The 12,941-nt window shown below is 43.0% G+C and overlaps 1 protein-coding gene across 1 annotated transcript in view; it reads right to left on the minus strand.

Moving 5' to 3' along the window:
• Positions 1-12,941, minus strand: part of PLEKHM3 (pleckstrin homology domain containing M3) — a 201,129-nt gene that overhangs the window by 147,035 nt on the left and 41,153 nt on the right. The window contains exon 3 of the mRNA XM_003254005.3: positions 4,352-5,287. Within this exon, the coding sequence (XP_003254053.1) occupies positions 4,352-5,287 (936 nt within the window). The remainder of the gene's footprint in view (positions 1-4,351; positions 5,288-12,941) is intronic.

Here is a 12,941-nt window from a genome sequence, read left to right on the forward strand (position 1 = left end):
AGCCTGGGCGACAGGGCGAGACTCCGTCTCAAAAAAAAAAAAAAAAAGAGGAAGCCATGGAACAGTCATACATAATCAGATACAACTATCAAAAATCAAGTACACATTTAAGAAATATACCGTTATGTATCAGCATATATTTTTAAAACCATAACCTCAGGCATTTTTGGATAACCATGGTCCATTTTTTTCTGCAGGGGCTGTTTAAGTTTTAAAGAAGGATATAGAAAATTCTTCACTTACAGAAAGAATTTAATGAAATAAGGCCAATTGCACTATTTTATAGATTTAAAAGCCAACATTTGTGGCTCCCCTGAATAGCAAGTAAATGACATCATAATAAAGAGCTACTTCATACAATCTTCCACTTTTAAAGTTTATTCATCCAAACTATTTAAAGGGGGAAGAACTAAGTAGACATAAAAACTTATAAAGGGGCATGCTAAAACCATGAAATACAGTGAATTAGCCTCTCCTTAAAATAATACATAAAGCCAAAACTCATCAAAAACAATGTGCTGAAGTTGTTGGCATTTTGGAAGATCAACATGCTATGCCACCAGCTTTTTCACTGAAGGTGTGTTTTTATGAGGATGCAAAGTTAGGAGACATAGGTACAAAAGGAAGAAGCAGCTGGTTTAGATTAACTGTGTTTGTGAGAAACACAGATCAATTTTTAACGTTCCATCTGCTATAATAATCTCTGATATAATGAACAGTCTCCCAGGTAATTTAAAAAACATTCAGAAGTTTGCTTAACAGGTTTTGGCCTTTTTCTTTTGAGACTCTGCCCCCTACAGGAGATCAGGAAATAAAGTATTCTTACCTAGAAAACCAGAGTTCAGCCTGGCGCAGGCGGTGGCTCACGCCTGTAATCCCAGCACTTTGGGAGGCTGAGGCAGGCGGATCACCTGAGGTCGGGAGTTCGAGACCAGCCTGACCAACATGGAGAAACCCCCATCTCTACTAAAAGTACAAAATTAGCTAGGCATGGTGGCGCATGCCTGTAATCCCAGCTACTTGGGAGGCTGAGGCAGGAGAATCGCTTGAACCCAGGAGGCGGAGGTTTCAGTGAGCCGAGATCATGCCATTGCACTCCAACCTGGGCAACGAGAGCGAAACTCCAACTCAAAAAAAAAAAAAGAAAATGAAAAAAGAAAGAAAACCAGAGTTCAAGTGCTGATATGAAAAACAACCTGGTAAACCACAAGTATCACAAAGCAACTGAATGCAGCACTTTTTGAGGGAAGAAAGGGCATATAAATGGAACAGCTTTTCTTTCTTTTCTTTTCTTTTTTTTTTGGGAATGTGCCACACTATACAAATTAAGACTGACTTCTCCCTGTCCCAAATTAGAAACCTGTCTCTCTCTCTGCCCCATTCATTAGAACTCCGAACCAAAGCACAAAGTTAAAAGTCAAGCAGTGCAAATGAATTTTAGACTGCCTTCCTCCCCCGATTCCGTACTACTACCCTTACCCAACCTATCCTCCACAAGCCAAATTTAGTGAGCACAAAATTTAGACAGCAAAGGGAAGCATCCTATCATATGGAACCTAACTAAGGCAGCTGCCAGAAATTTCTATTCCTGCCCATTATATAATAATACGTTTCCTGTTCTTTTCTACTCAGCTTCCTTCTCCCTCTTTTGCTCACTTTTCTTTTTTTTCCTGATTTCATTTCTCCAGCTGCCGGATGCGAATGAGCTTGCTGAATGGCACCTTCTTACCTACATTTCTCCTTCCTCTTGAGTGTCAGGAATGCTACGAATGCAGTGCAGAGCATGGGCAGTGCACACTCCATCAGAAGGCACACCTCTGAGAGGGAGGTGAATTAGGCAATACCTCTTGTGAAATACCTGAGGCTTTTCTTCCCTCTTTTACTAGAAAGTTTCTTGATTCAGCTACTCCAATCTCCACATCTTGAGAACTAAGCTGAGCTGTTCTTCCTTACTCCAATAACACAACAGATTTGCTGACCACGTCTGTAATCTAAAGCTACGGAAGTGTACCATAATTCCAGGATGTCCAGAGTAAGCACTTAGTAAATTATTATTGAATGCCTGAACTTAAAAATATATGTACTAGTATAAGACACTGAAATGTCAGTAATTTCTATTTTTTAAAAAAACTGCTAAAACTAGTATCTCATTTCAAAACCATTTTCCAAAAGTATCTGGGTGACTTAACACAGGTCTTTCATACTTACAGATACATATATATAAACTAGTAGAGCTTTTTTTTTTTTTTTTTTTGAGACGGAGTCTCGCTCTGTCACCCAGGCTGGAGTGCAGTGGTGCAATCTCAGCTCACTGAAACCTCCGCCTCCCGGGTTCAAGCGATTCTCCTGCTCAGCCTCCCGAGTAGCTGGGATTACAGGCGCCCACCACCACATCTGGCTAATTTTGTATTTTTAGTAGAGACGGGGTTTCACCATATTGGCCAGGCTGGTCTCGAACTCCCGACCTCAGGTGATCCGCCCGCCTCGGCATCCCAAAGTGCTGGGATTACAGGTGTGAGCCCAGTCTAGTAGAGCTTCTTAACTGGCTCAGTGTTTCTGGTCTCTCCGATCCCACTCTGCAAGTTTCTGGTCCACAATCACTGAGGCCCTTGAGTCAAAGCAAGGATGATTCACTCAGTCCTCACTTTGGGTAATTCATTTTCCATAGAAAAGACTAGCATCATAACTAACCATAGGTTCAAAACGTGGGTTTTCAATGGCCACCTTTATTTGGCTTTTTTCAATGCAGGAGCAAGGACAAAATTTTAAATGTGGTTTTGGCTGGTGGTGAGCTTCTTGATCATTTTTAAACAACATCTTAAATCTAATAGACTTGAATTAAAACCTTTCAAGTCAGGTTTCCATTTAAAGCCATTCTCATGGTAAATTTAATGTCACAAACTGTGGGGTTTAATGAAAGGAAAATAATTTTATTTAGTTTATAATAGATATCTAGATCAGGTTCAGTGAGGTTTTAAAACCTTTTTTTTTTTTTTTTTTTTTTGAGATGGAGTGTCGCTCTGTCGCCCAGGCTGGGGTACAGTGGTGCAATCTCAATCTTGGCTCACTGCAACCTCTGCCTTCTGGGTTCAAGCGATTCTCCTGCCTCAGCCTCCTGAGTAGCTGGGATTACAAGCACCCACCACCAAGCCTGATGAATTTTTGCACTTTTAGTAGAGATGGGGTTTCACTATGTTGGCCAGGCTGGTCTTGAACTCCTGAACTCAAGTAATCCACCTGCCTTGGCCTCCCGAAGTGCTGGGATTTCAGGTGTGAGCCACTGTACCTGGCACAATTTTTTTTTTTTGGTAATTTTACTGTTTTAGGAAAGGTGGAAAGAATGGGGAGTAGAGGAAAGATGCAGTAATAAGCTTTTACAAAATAAGATTGTTGACCTCAAACTCCACTTTGCATCTCATCCTTACATAGCAGTTCCAGAAGGCCTGGGCTTCCCCATGATGGGCATAAGCCCATAGTGACTCAGTGGTCATCTGCTGAATCATCATTTACTCTGCTTTTAGCCACCCCCATATTTTCTGTCAAGACTGATTTTCTAGATTTCACCTTAAGAGGATTTGACAAGGTCAAGATCAATGACAGTTACTGACTGTGGCCCTTTTCCTTGCCTAAGGAGTTTTAGAAGTCAGCTTTAGACTTGAATGTTTCTTTTTTTCTTTTTTTTTTTTTTTTTTTTTGAGACAGAGTCTCGCTCTGTCGCCCAGGCTGGAGTGCAGTGGCGCAATCTCGGCTCACTGCAAGCTCCGCCTCCCAGGTTCACACCATTCTCCTGCCTCAGCCACTCCAAGTAGCTGGGACTGCAAGCGCCCGCCACCAGGCCCGGCTAATTTTTTGTATTTTTAGTAGAGACGGAGTTTCACCGTGGTCTCGATCTCCTGACCTCGTGATCCGCCCGCCTCGGCCTCCCAAAGTGCTGGGATTACAAGTGTGAGCCACCGCGCCCAGCCTGAATGTTTCTTATGAGACAATTTGTGACATCCATGTTCACAGTGACCTTTATTCAAGAAAGCAGAGGGAATGGAATCACAGCCGACTCAGGAAGCCTAAATTCTAGTCTGGTTAGGCTTTAGCCAAATCATTTTGATTCAACGGGATATATCATAGCTGCTTCTATTTACTTCAACAGCATGGGATAAAGATGGTCGTCCTTATGTTTTAATATAGTAATTTAATATAGGACGTTTTAATACAGTAAGCTTCTCAAGGAGAGATGCCCTTTATAAACAGGAATGTAGCTGTGACTAGCCTATTAAGGGGATTTTTAAAGTGAATTCTAATTGTGGGGTTCAGGATTGTTCTTTAATGAGCTATAGGCTGAAAATCTGCTTCATACCTGCACATTTGAAACTCTGAGCAGTGAGTCCTCGTTCCAAAGACAAAGTCGTCAAAATGCTCAGGAAGCTGGTAGTCACAGATTGGCGTTTGTTCTTCCTGAGTTCATGCCCACCCATTTGATCCTTGGGTTTGTTCCTCAGTGTGACTTGCAGGTTTTGCTCTGAACTCCTCGCCACATTGGCAGCTATCTTCAGAGCCTCCATCCATTCCTGAGCCCTCTGTCGGGTCTCAGCTCGGAGGCGAAGGACATCCTGGGGGAAAATGACTTGAAAGCAAGAGTCACAGCCGTCCAGGTTGTCCATCTGGACAGCCAGACACACGTCCACGTTGTAGCTCAACAGTGGATCCTCGTCTAGCTTGCCAGGCTGAAAAGCCATAAGGTAAGCCCTGCTCAGCACAAATGTAAATGCCTTCCAGTTGTTTTGGACAGTCAGCCTGTAGAGAGTCCCTGATTTGAGGATGTTTTGGTACGGTTTGGAGCTATCCAGGACAGGGGACGGTGGCAGCAGCCCACTGGTTTTCTTCTGGAAACAATGATTCTGTGTATAGTCATCATGATGGCCAAGCCCTGGTGAGATTGTCAGCTCATTCTGCCGCCCCATGTAACCAGGCACAGCAGCATGCACGACTTCCCAAAGCTTCTGCCCCCAGTCCAAAGCCTCCCATGGTGACTCTGCCTTTAGCTGTAGCTGAGTGTTGTCATACAAAACAGTATCCACCATCCTGGCCTCCAGGTTGCCTAAAACAGATATGCTCTGGAAGTGTGAAAGCTGGTACGTGGCATAGAGGTTTTGATTCCCACTGCTGTCGAGGCTGTAGAAGTATAAGTTGTAAGGTGAAAGTTCTGCATAACAGCTTTGCCAGTAACTGTCATGGTCCTTTCTAATCTCCAGGTAACCCTTCTTTAGAATGTTTGGGAATGTCTGCTTGTGTTCTAGAAAGAAAAAGAGAGGCAAAGTATTGATTAGAATTAGTTACAAGAAGGCAGGCACAAGAAACCACACAGATCAGGGCACAAGAAACCACACAGATCAGGGACTGACAGTCTTCTGGTTCAAATTAAACAAAATAAAAGTAGTAGAATCCCACGATGGTACCTAACTGGCAAGAAATAGCCGGGGAAATCTTGAGTCTAAAAACTGTAACTAGGAGGCTGGGTGTGGTGGCACACACTTCTAATCCCAGCATTTTGGGAGGCCAAGGTGGGAGGGATTGCTTGAGCCCAGGAGTTCAAGACCAACCTAGGCAACATAGTGAGAGCCCGTCTCTATAAAAAATTAAAAAATTAGCTGGGCATGGTGGCACATGCCTGTAGCCTTAGCTACTCAGGAGGCTGAGGTAGGAGGATCACTTCAGCCTGGAGGTTGGGGCTGCAGTGAGCCGTAATCATGCCACTGTACTCCAGCCTGAGTGACACAGCGAGACTCTGTCTTAAAAATAAAACAAAAATAAAAACTAGAACTAGGGTGGAATCACATGTACAAGAATAAGTATGGGGCATGGAATGTGCAACATCAATGGAGCGTGCAACATCAATGTGAGATGCAGAGGTCTGTGTGGAAAACAGAAATACTGGAACAACTGTGACTAGCTATGCCTTGTGAATCTAGGAACCAATCACGCTTTGCCAGGGTTCCATGTTTTCTAGGTAACAGTCTATTAGGTTGGTGCAAAAGTAATTGCAGTTTTTACCATTAAAAGTAATGGTAAAAATCGCAATTACTTTTGCACCAACCTAACAGTACCAAATACACAAGAGAGAACGTGCCTTCTGCCACTGGACCTAACTCCCTGCTAATACTTTTATCTCTCCTCAGGTTGGTAAAGTGAGGAAGGGTCAATGAATAGGAGAGAGCATAAAATGTGCTACTCACAAACTCTCATTTCTCAGATACCTTCAGCAGCCCTCAGGGCCAGTTCATGGGCCTTCTATCTAGTAACCAGAGATCCAAGCTTGACTCGACTAGCTCACTTTTTAGGTCTCTGCTTAGATGGCAGTTTTCTCTCTGAACCTGACTGTGCTTATGCTGTCCCCTGAGCTTGCAATGCTCCTTCCAAAGGCTTCAATCAGCAACTGCACACTTACCTTCTTTCAGAGAGTCTGTCCTGATTCCCCCAACCTCGCCTACACACATGCATGCATGCCTGAGTCAGTATCAGGTATCACTACTAAATTATTCTTCTATCATGGGCTCTTAGTTCAGGCTACATTATAATAGCTTATTTACATGTCTGAACAAATAAAATAAGTCTTAAATTTTTTTTAAGGCTGCCTTTCCTGCTGGACAATCAGTTCCACTACGGGCAAGGTGGAACTAAAATCTCTCTTTTCATTCTTAGACCACAGCACATTGAACATTGCCTTGTACATAGTAGGTGCTTAATAAGTATTTGTTGAATTAGAAATAAGGTACTAGCACAATGCTCAGCACATGGTAGGTATAATTCCCCTCCTATCTTCTTTTCTCCCTTCCCCTCTGTTTTACAAGTCATGCCATCCATAATCAATGATTAGCTGCAATATATACTCATTTAGTACTTAATAAAAGAGGACTATCACTTGAGAGATTTCCTGACATTCTTATCAGACATGAAAATGACATCCAGCCAGGCACAGTGGCTCACGCCTGTAATCCCAGCACTTTGGGAAGCCGAGGCGGGGCGATCACCTGAGGTCAGAAGTTCGAGACCAGCCTGGCCAACATGGCGAAACCCATCTCTATTAAAAATACAAAAATTAGCTGGGTGTGGTGGCATGCGCCTGTAATCCCAGCTACTTGGGAGGCTGAGGCAGGAGAATCACTTGAACCCAGGAGGCGGAGGTTGCAGTGAGCCGAGATCATGCCATTGCACTCCAGCCTGGGTAACAAGCGTGAAACTCCGTCTCAGAAAAAAATAAATAAATAAAAAAGAAAGAAAGAAAATGACATCCATGTGAAGGATGTCAATCATCTCCTCCCTCGTAGAGACTTTAATTTCTGAAATGTTTCTCAATCTCTTTGCCAACACACATTGGAGACAGTCATAAACTAATTGAGTCATTCCCTAAAAAAGATAAATCACACTGCCAAAGGGTATGATTTCTGCTTTTGGCTAAAGATTTCTGCTTTTGGCTGAAGAAAAAAAGAGTAATACAGGTCTAGATCTTAAAATAGCAAACCAAAAGAGAAAAGGAGAGAAATGAGGCTGAGAAAAGCCAGTTTTACCTGCTTTACATCTCTGGTCCTGACATTCATTAGTATTTCTGTGGTAACTCAAAAGCCATTAATTTCTTGCAACCCACGCTAATCCCTTTGTAGAAAGAGATAATGGATGCCTATTTGCAGGTTATCTTTCTCTTCTGATAATGCAATAAGGGAGGCAGTGCTGTTAGCGACACTGCTGCCACCTCTCCTGATCTCATTTCCATCAAGCACTGATGATAGTTCAATCTTTTCCATAATAAGACTTAAAACTATGTGTCCCTCTATCCCCATCCCTACTGTGACCCAAAGGCTCAGATGAGTCCGCTGAGTGAAATAAAAACCACCTCTCCTGCTTTTAGCTAGGAATTTTCCTCCCCTCTTCTTATCTCCCTGTGAGCTTTTAATAACAGCTCCCAGGAATTAAGAATTCTACTTTAATTGGGCCCAAACCAGCAGCAAGCCTGGCTAAAACCTCACTTCTTTCTAACTATATGAGCTAGGGTGGCAGGTGCCAGCTTGGGTAGACTGAATGAGAAGACCTGTGAGGGAATCTTCAAGGTTCCCTCACCTTCTAGATGCAGAATAAGAAGAAAAAATGCACTGGGTTCCAACATTTTTTCCCACTCACTAAGCAACATTTCCTATCTCTGTTCTCCCAACTCAGCTTCAGCCCTCTTTAAGTGGTACATTAAATTGAAACAGAAAATAAACACTGTGAATCCTAGAATCCTAGGAAATGGCCTTTTATTTATTTTTATTTTTTGAAACAAGGTCTTACTCTGTCACCCAGACGGGAGTGCAGCCTTGACCTCCCAGGCTCAAGCAATCCTCTCACCTCAGCCTCCCAGCCAGCTGAGAATACAGGTACATGCCACCACATCTGGCTAATTTTTGTATATTTTTAATAGAGACAGGGTTTCACCATATTTCCCAGGCTGGGGAAATGGTGTATTCTTACAGGCTGCTGTTTGTCATGTAATTTTTTGAAAAATAAGAATCGGCCGGGCACCGTGGCTTACACCTGTAATCCCAGCACTTTGGGAGGCTGAGGCGGGCGGATCACCTGAGGTCAGGAGTTTGAGACCAGCCTGGTCCGACATGGAGAAACCCCATCTCTACTAAAAATATAAAAATTAGTTGGGTGTGGTGGTGTGCACCTGTAATCCCAGCTACTCGGGAGGCTGAGGCAAAAGAATCTCTTGAACCCAGGAGGCGGAGGTTGCAGTGAGCCGAGATCACGCCACTGCACTCCAGCCTGAGCAATAGAGAGAGACTCCATCTCAAAAAAAAAGAAAAAAAGAAAAGAAAAACAAGAAGAAAAATAGCAAAGGTGATCAGGAAGCTGTTTTCTGGAGTATCCATTCCTCTCCGGAGGATCTGTTTATATCATACCTTATTAATTTATTGTGTGTGATATAAAAGTTATATATCTGATCATAAAGGGCTAGAGAACTACCATTTCTCTTTAATCTCCAACAATTCTTTCTACTGGATCTGAAGTTTATTTATTTGAGACAGGGTCTTGCACTGTCACCAAGACTGGAGTGCAGTGGCACAATCATAGCTCACTGCAGCCTTGGACTCCTAGAGGTTCAAACAATTCTCCTGCCTCAGCCTCCTAAGCAGCTGGGAGTACAGGCGCACGTCATGATACCTGGCTTATTTTTTTATTTCTTTGTAGAAAAGGAATCTTACTATGCTGCCCCAGCTGGTCTTGAACTCCTGGCTTCAAACAGTCCTCCCACTTTGGCTTCCCAAAGTGCTTGGATTATGGGTGTGAGCCACTGCACCCACACTGAAGTTTATTTTTAATATTTTTGCTACTGACAAATCAGAAGCTATGCATTTAAATCTAAGTTTTCATTAATTTACCATAGTTCACTTTTTGTTTCTCTGGGCCATATCATTTCAACTCATTTAATTAACCCCACATATATTCTTTTAAAGTATTCAATTTCATAAATAATAAAATCTCACAATGACTAATTTGATAAATGAATAATATCATATAATAATGAAGTGAAAGTGTTTGACTTCATAAATGAGTATCATCACAGATGAATACAGTTGACTCTTGAAAAGCATGGGTTTGAACTGTGCAGGTCCACTTATACCTGGATTTTCTTCTACCTCTGCCACCCCTGAGATAGGAAGACCAGCCCCTTCTCTTCCTCCTCAGCCTATTGAGCATGAAGATGAAGAAGATGAAGACTTTTATAACCTAATTCCACTTAATGAATGGTAAATATATTTTCTCATCCTTCTGATTATTTACTTATTTTATGGAGATGGCTATGGCCACCATGGTGTACCTGTCAGCCTGTTTGTGATTTATTTATTTATTTATTTCCTTCCTTCCTTCCTTCCTTCCTCCCTCCCTCCCTCCCTTCCTCGCTCCCCCCTCACTCCCCCCCCCCCCGCTCTCTCCTTCCTTTTCTTTCTTTCTCAAGACGGGGTCTCACTCTGTCACCCAGGCTGGACAGCAGTGGTACAAACATAGCTCACTGCAGCTTTGAACTCTTGAGCTCAAGCAATCCTCCAAGATCAGTCTCCGGAGTGGCTGGGACTACAGGTATGCCCTACCACACCTGGTTCATTTTTTTATTTTTTGTAGAGACAGAGTCTTGCTATGTTGCCCAGGCTGGTCTCAAACTCCTGGCTTCAAGCAACCCTCCCACCTTGGCCTGCCAAAGTGCTGGGATCATAGGTGTGAGCCACTGTGCCCAGCATTGATTTTCTTTCTTTCTTTTTTTCTTTTTTTTGTGAGACGAAGCCTTGCTCTTGTCCTGCAGGCTGAAGTGTAATGGCATGATCTTGGCTCACTGCAACCTCTGCCTCCCGGGTTCAAGCAATTCTCCTGCCTCAGCCTCCTGAGTAGCTGGGATCAGAGGCGCCTGCCACCATGCCCGGCTAAGTTTTGTATTTTTAGTAGAGATGGGGTTTCACCATGTTGGCCAGGCTGGTGTCGAACCCCTGACCTCGTGATCTGCCTGCCTCGGCCTCCCAAAGTGCTGGGATTACAGGCATGAGCCACCACGCCCGGCCTGATTTTCTTAATAATATTTTCTTTTCTCTGGCTTACTCTATTGTAAGAATACAGTATATAATACATATAACATACAAAATGTGTGTTAATTGACTGTTCATGTTATCAGTAAGGCTTCTGGTCAACAGTAGGCTATTAATAAAGTTTTTGGGGAGTCAAATATTAAACATGTATTTTTTTTTTTTTTTTGAGACAGAGTCTCGCTCTGTCGCCCAGGCTGGAGTGCAGTGGCATGATCCTGGCTTACTGCCAGCTCCGCCTCCCGAGTTCACGCCATTCTCCTGCCTCAGCCTCTCGAGTAGCTGGGACTACAGGCGCCAGCCACCACGCCTGGCTAATTTTTTGTATTTTTAGTACTGACGGGGTTTTGCCATGTTAACCAGGATGGTCTCGATCTCCTGACCTCGTGATCTGCCTGCCTCGGCCTCCCAAAGTGCTGGATTACAGGCGTGAGCCACCACACCCGGCCTAAACATGGATTTTTTATGGCATGGGGGATTAGCACACCTAACCCAAGTCATTCAAGAGTCAACTGTAATATAACTTATTTTGCAAATGAGTAAATTATCTAATATCACAAATGATCCAGATAGGATCACTGACAGAGCATCACCATTTCCCCAAAGAAAACAGAGAAAGGTGAGCAAAACAAATCACTGTACCCATGAATTTCATACTGAAACCACAAGACAAATTCCTCATGAAAAAGAAAAAAAAAAAAGAACTATTTCTCCATTGCTTTCTACTGTGGCTAATACAAAGACCTGGTTCTGTTCCTCCTCAATGAAGATACCCTTTTCCTTCTCCTCCTCATCCTTACAGTATCCAGTGCAGTGGTTTCAGGACAATAAATGCTACTTACTGAAGAGGAAGAAGGGAATTTTCGCTGTCATGCACCTGATTCACTTCTCTACTGCCAGCATGCCAAAGAGTTCCTCTTTTGCCACTATTTCCTCTATCTGTTCTCAAAAAAGTTTCCATCCTCATGGCCACCTTCATCAAGGTTGAGTCTTCCTCCTTCCTGGCCACTTCACCCACTGTTGCCAGGCTAAACTCTCTGGGTATCTCACAGTCCCTCTCACGTCCCTCCTCAGGCTAACACTCTTCACAGGTTTCTGGGTGCCACACAGTAAAGTCCATAATCCTTAGCTTGGCCTTAAACATTTCATTATAGAAAGTTTCGAACACACTTGAAAAGCATGTAGAAGAGTAAGATGAATGCCAGGTACTCATTGTTCAGTTTTAAAAATCCCAAGTTTCTGCCATTCTTCTTTCATCTCTCCTACGCTTCTCCAACTCTTGCTTTTTATTTGTTTTTCTTGCTGGTATGTTTGAAAGCAAATCACAGACATTTGTTTTATTTCACCCGTAAATACTTCAGGGTATATTTCAAGTCTAACAGATAAGATCTTTAAAATATATACGATACTTCTTTCACACCCACCAAATTAATAATTTCTTATCTAATACCCAGTCTGCGTCTAATTTTCCCAGGTTGTCTCAAATATTTCTTTTTTTTTTTGAGACGGAGTCTCGCTCTGTCACCCAGGCTTGAGTGCAATGGCGTGATCTTGGCTCACTGCAACCTCCACCTCCCAGGTTCAAGCAATTCTCCTGTCTCAGCCTCCCGAGTAGCTGGGATTACAGGCGTGTGCCACCACACCTGGCTAGTTTTTGTATTTTTAGTAGAGACAGGGTTTCACCATGTTGGTCAGGCTGGTCTCGAACTCCTGACCTCAGGTGATCCACCCACCTCGGCCTCCCAAAGTGCTGGGGTTACAGGCATGAGCCACTGCGCCCAGGCACATTTCTTTAATATAGATAGTTTGTTCGAATGAGTTCATATGTTGATTTCGTTGACATGTCTTTTAAGTCTTTTTAAATCCGTAACAGTTCTCTCTTCCTCCTTTTTTTCATGCCATGTATTTCTTGAAGAAGCTGGTTCATTTATCCTGTAGAATTTCCCACATTCTGGATTTGGCTGAGTGTATCTTCACAGAATTACTTCAATGTTCCTGTTTCCCATGTTTTCTGTCAACTGCTACTTGGACCTCAAGGTTCAGTGAGGTTTTTTGTGTTTTGGTTCTTGGTGGCTTTTTGGTTTTGTTTCTGTTTTGTTTTTGTAAGAATATATCACAGATGGTTGTCCCACTTCTACGGATGTTAAGATAATTAGGGGGTTCAGAGTGTATTAGCCTGACCCCTCCATCATAAATTTCCTCAGGAACCCCTCACACAGTGCTGCCACTCTTAACTCCACCATCTTTCCATCAGCTGACCAAATCACCATGTCCATGGCTCACCCCCTCCTGACCTTCATGCATTTTCTCCACAGTCCCCCACCTAGATCTTCCTTC

Source organism: Nomascus leucogenys, chromosome 22a (genome assembly GCF_006542625.1).
Source record: "Nomascus leucogenys isolate Asia chromosome 22a, Asia_NLE_v1, whole genome shotgun sequence".
Taxonomy (NCBI): domain Eukaryota; kingdom Metazoa; phylum Chordata; class Mammalia; order Primates; family Hylobatidae; genus Nomascus; species Nomascus leucogenys.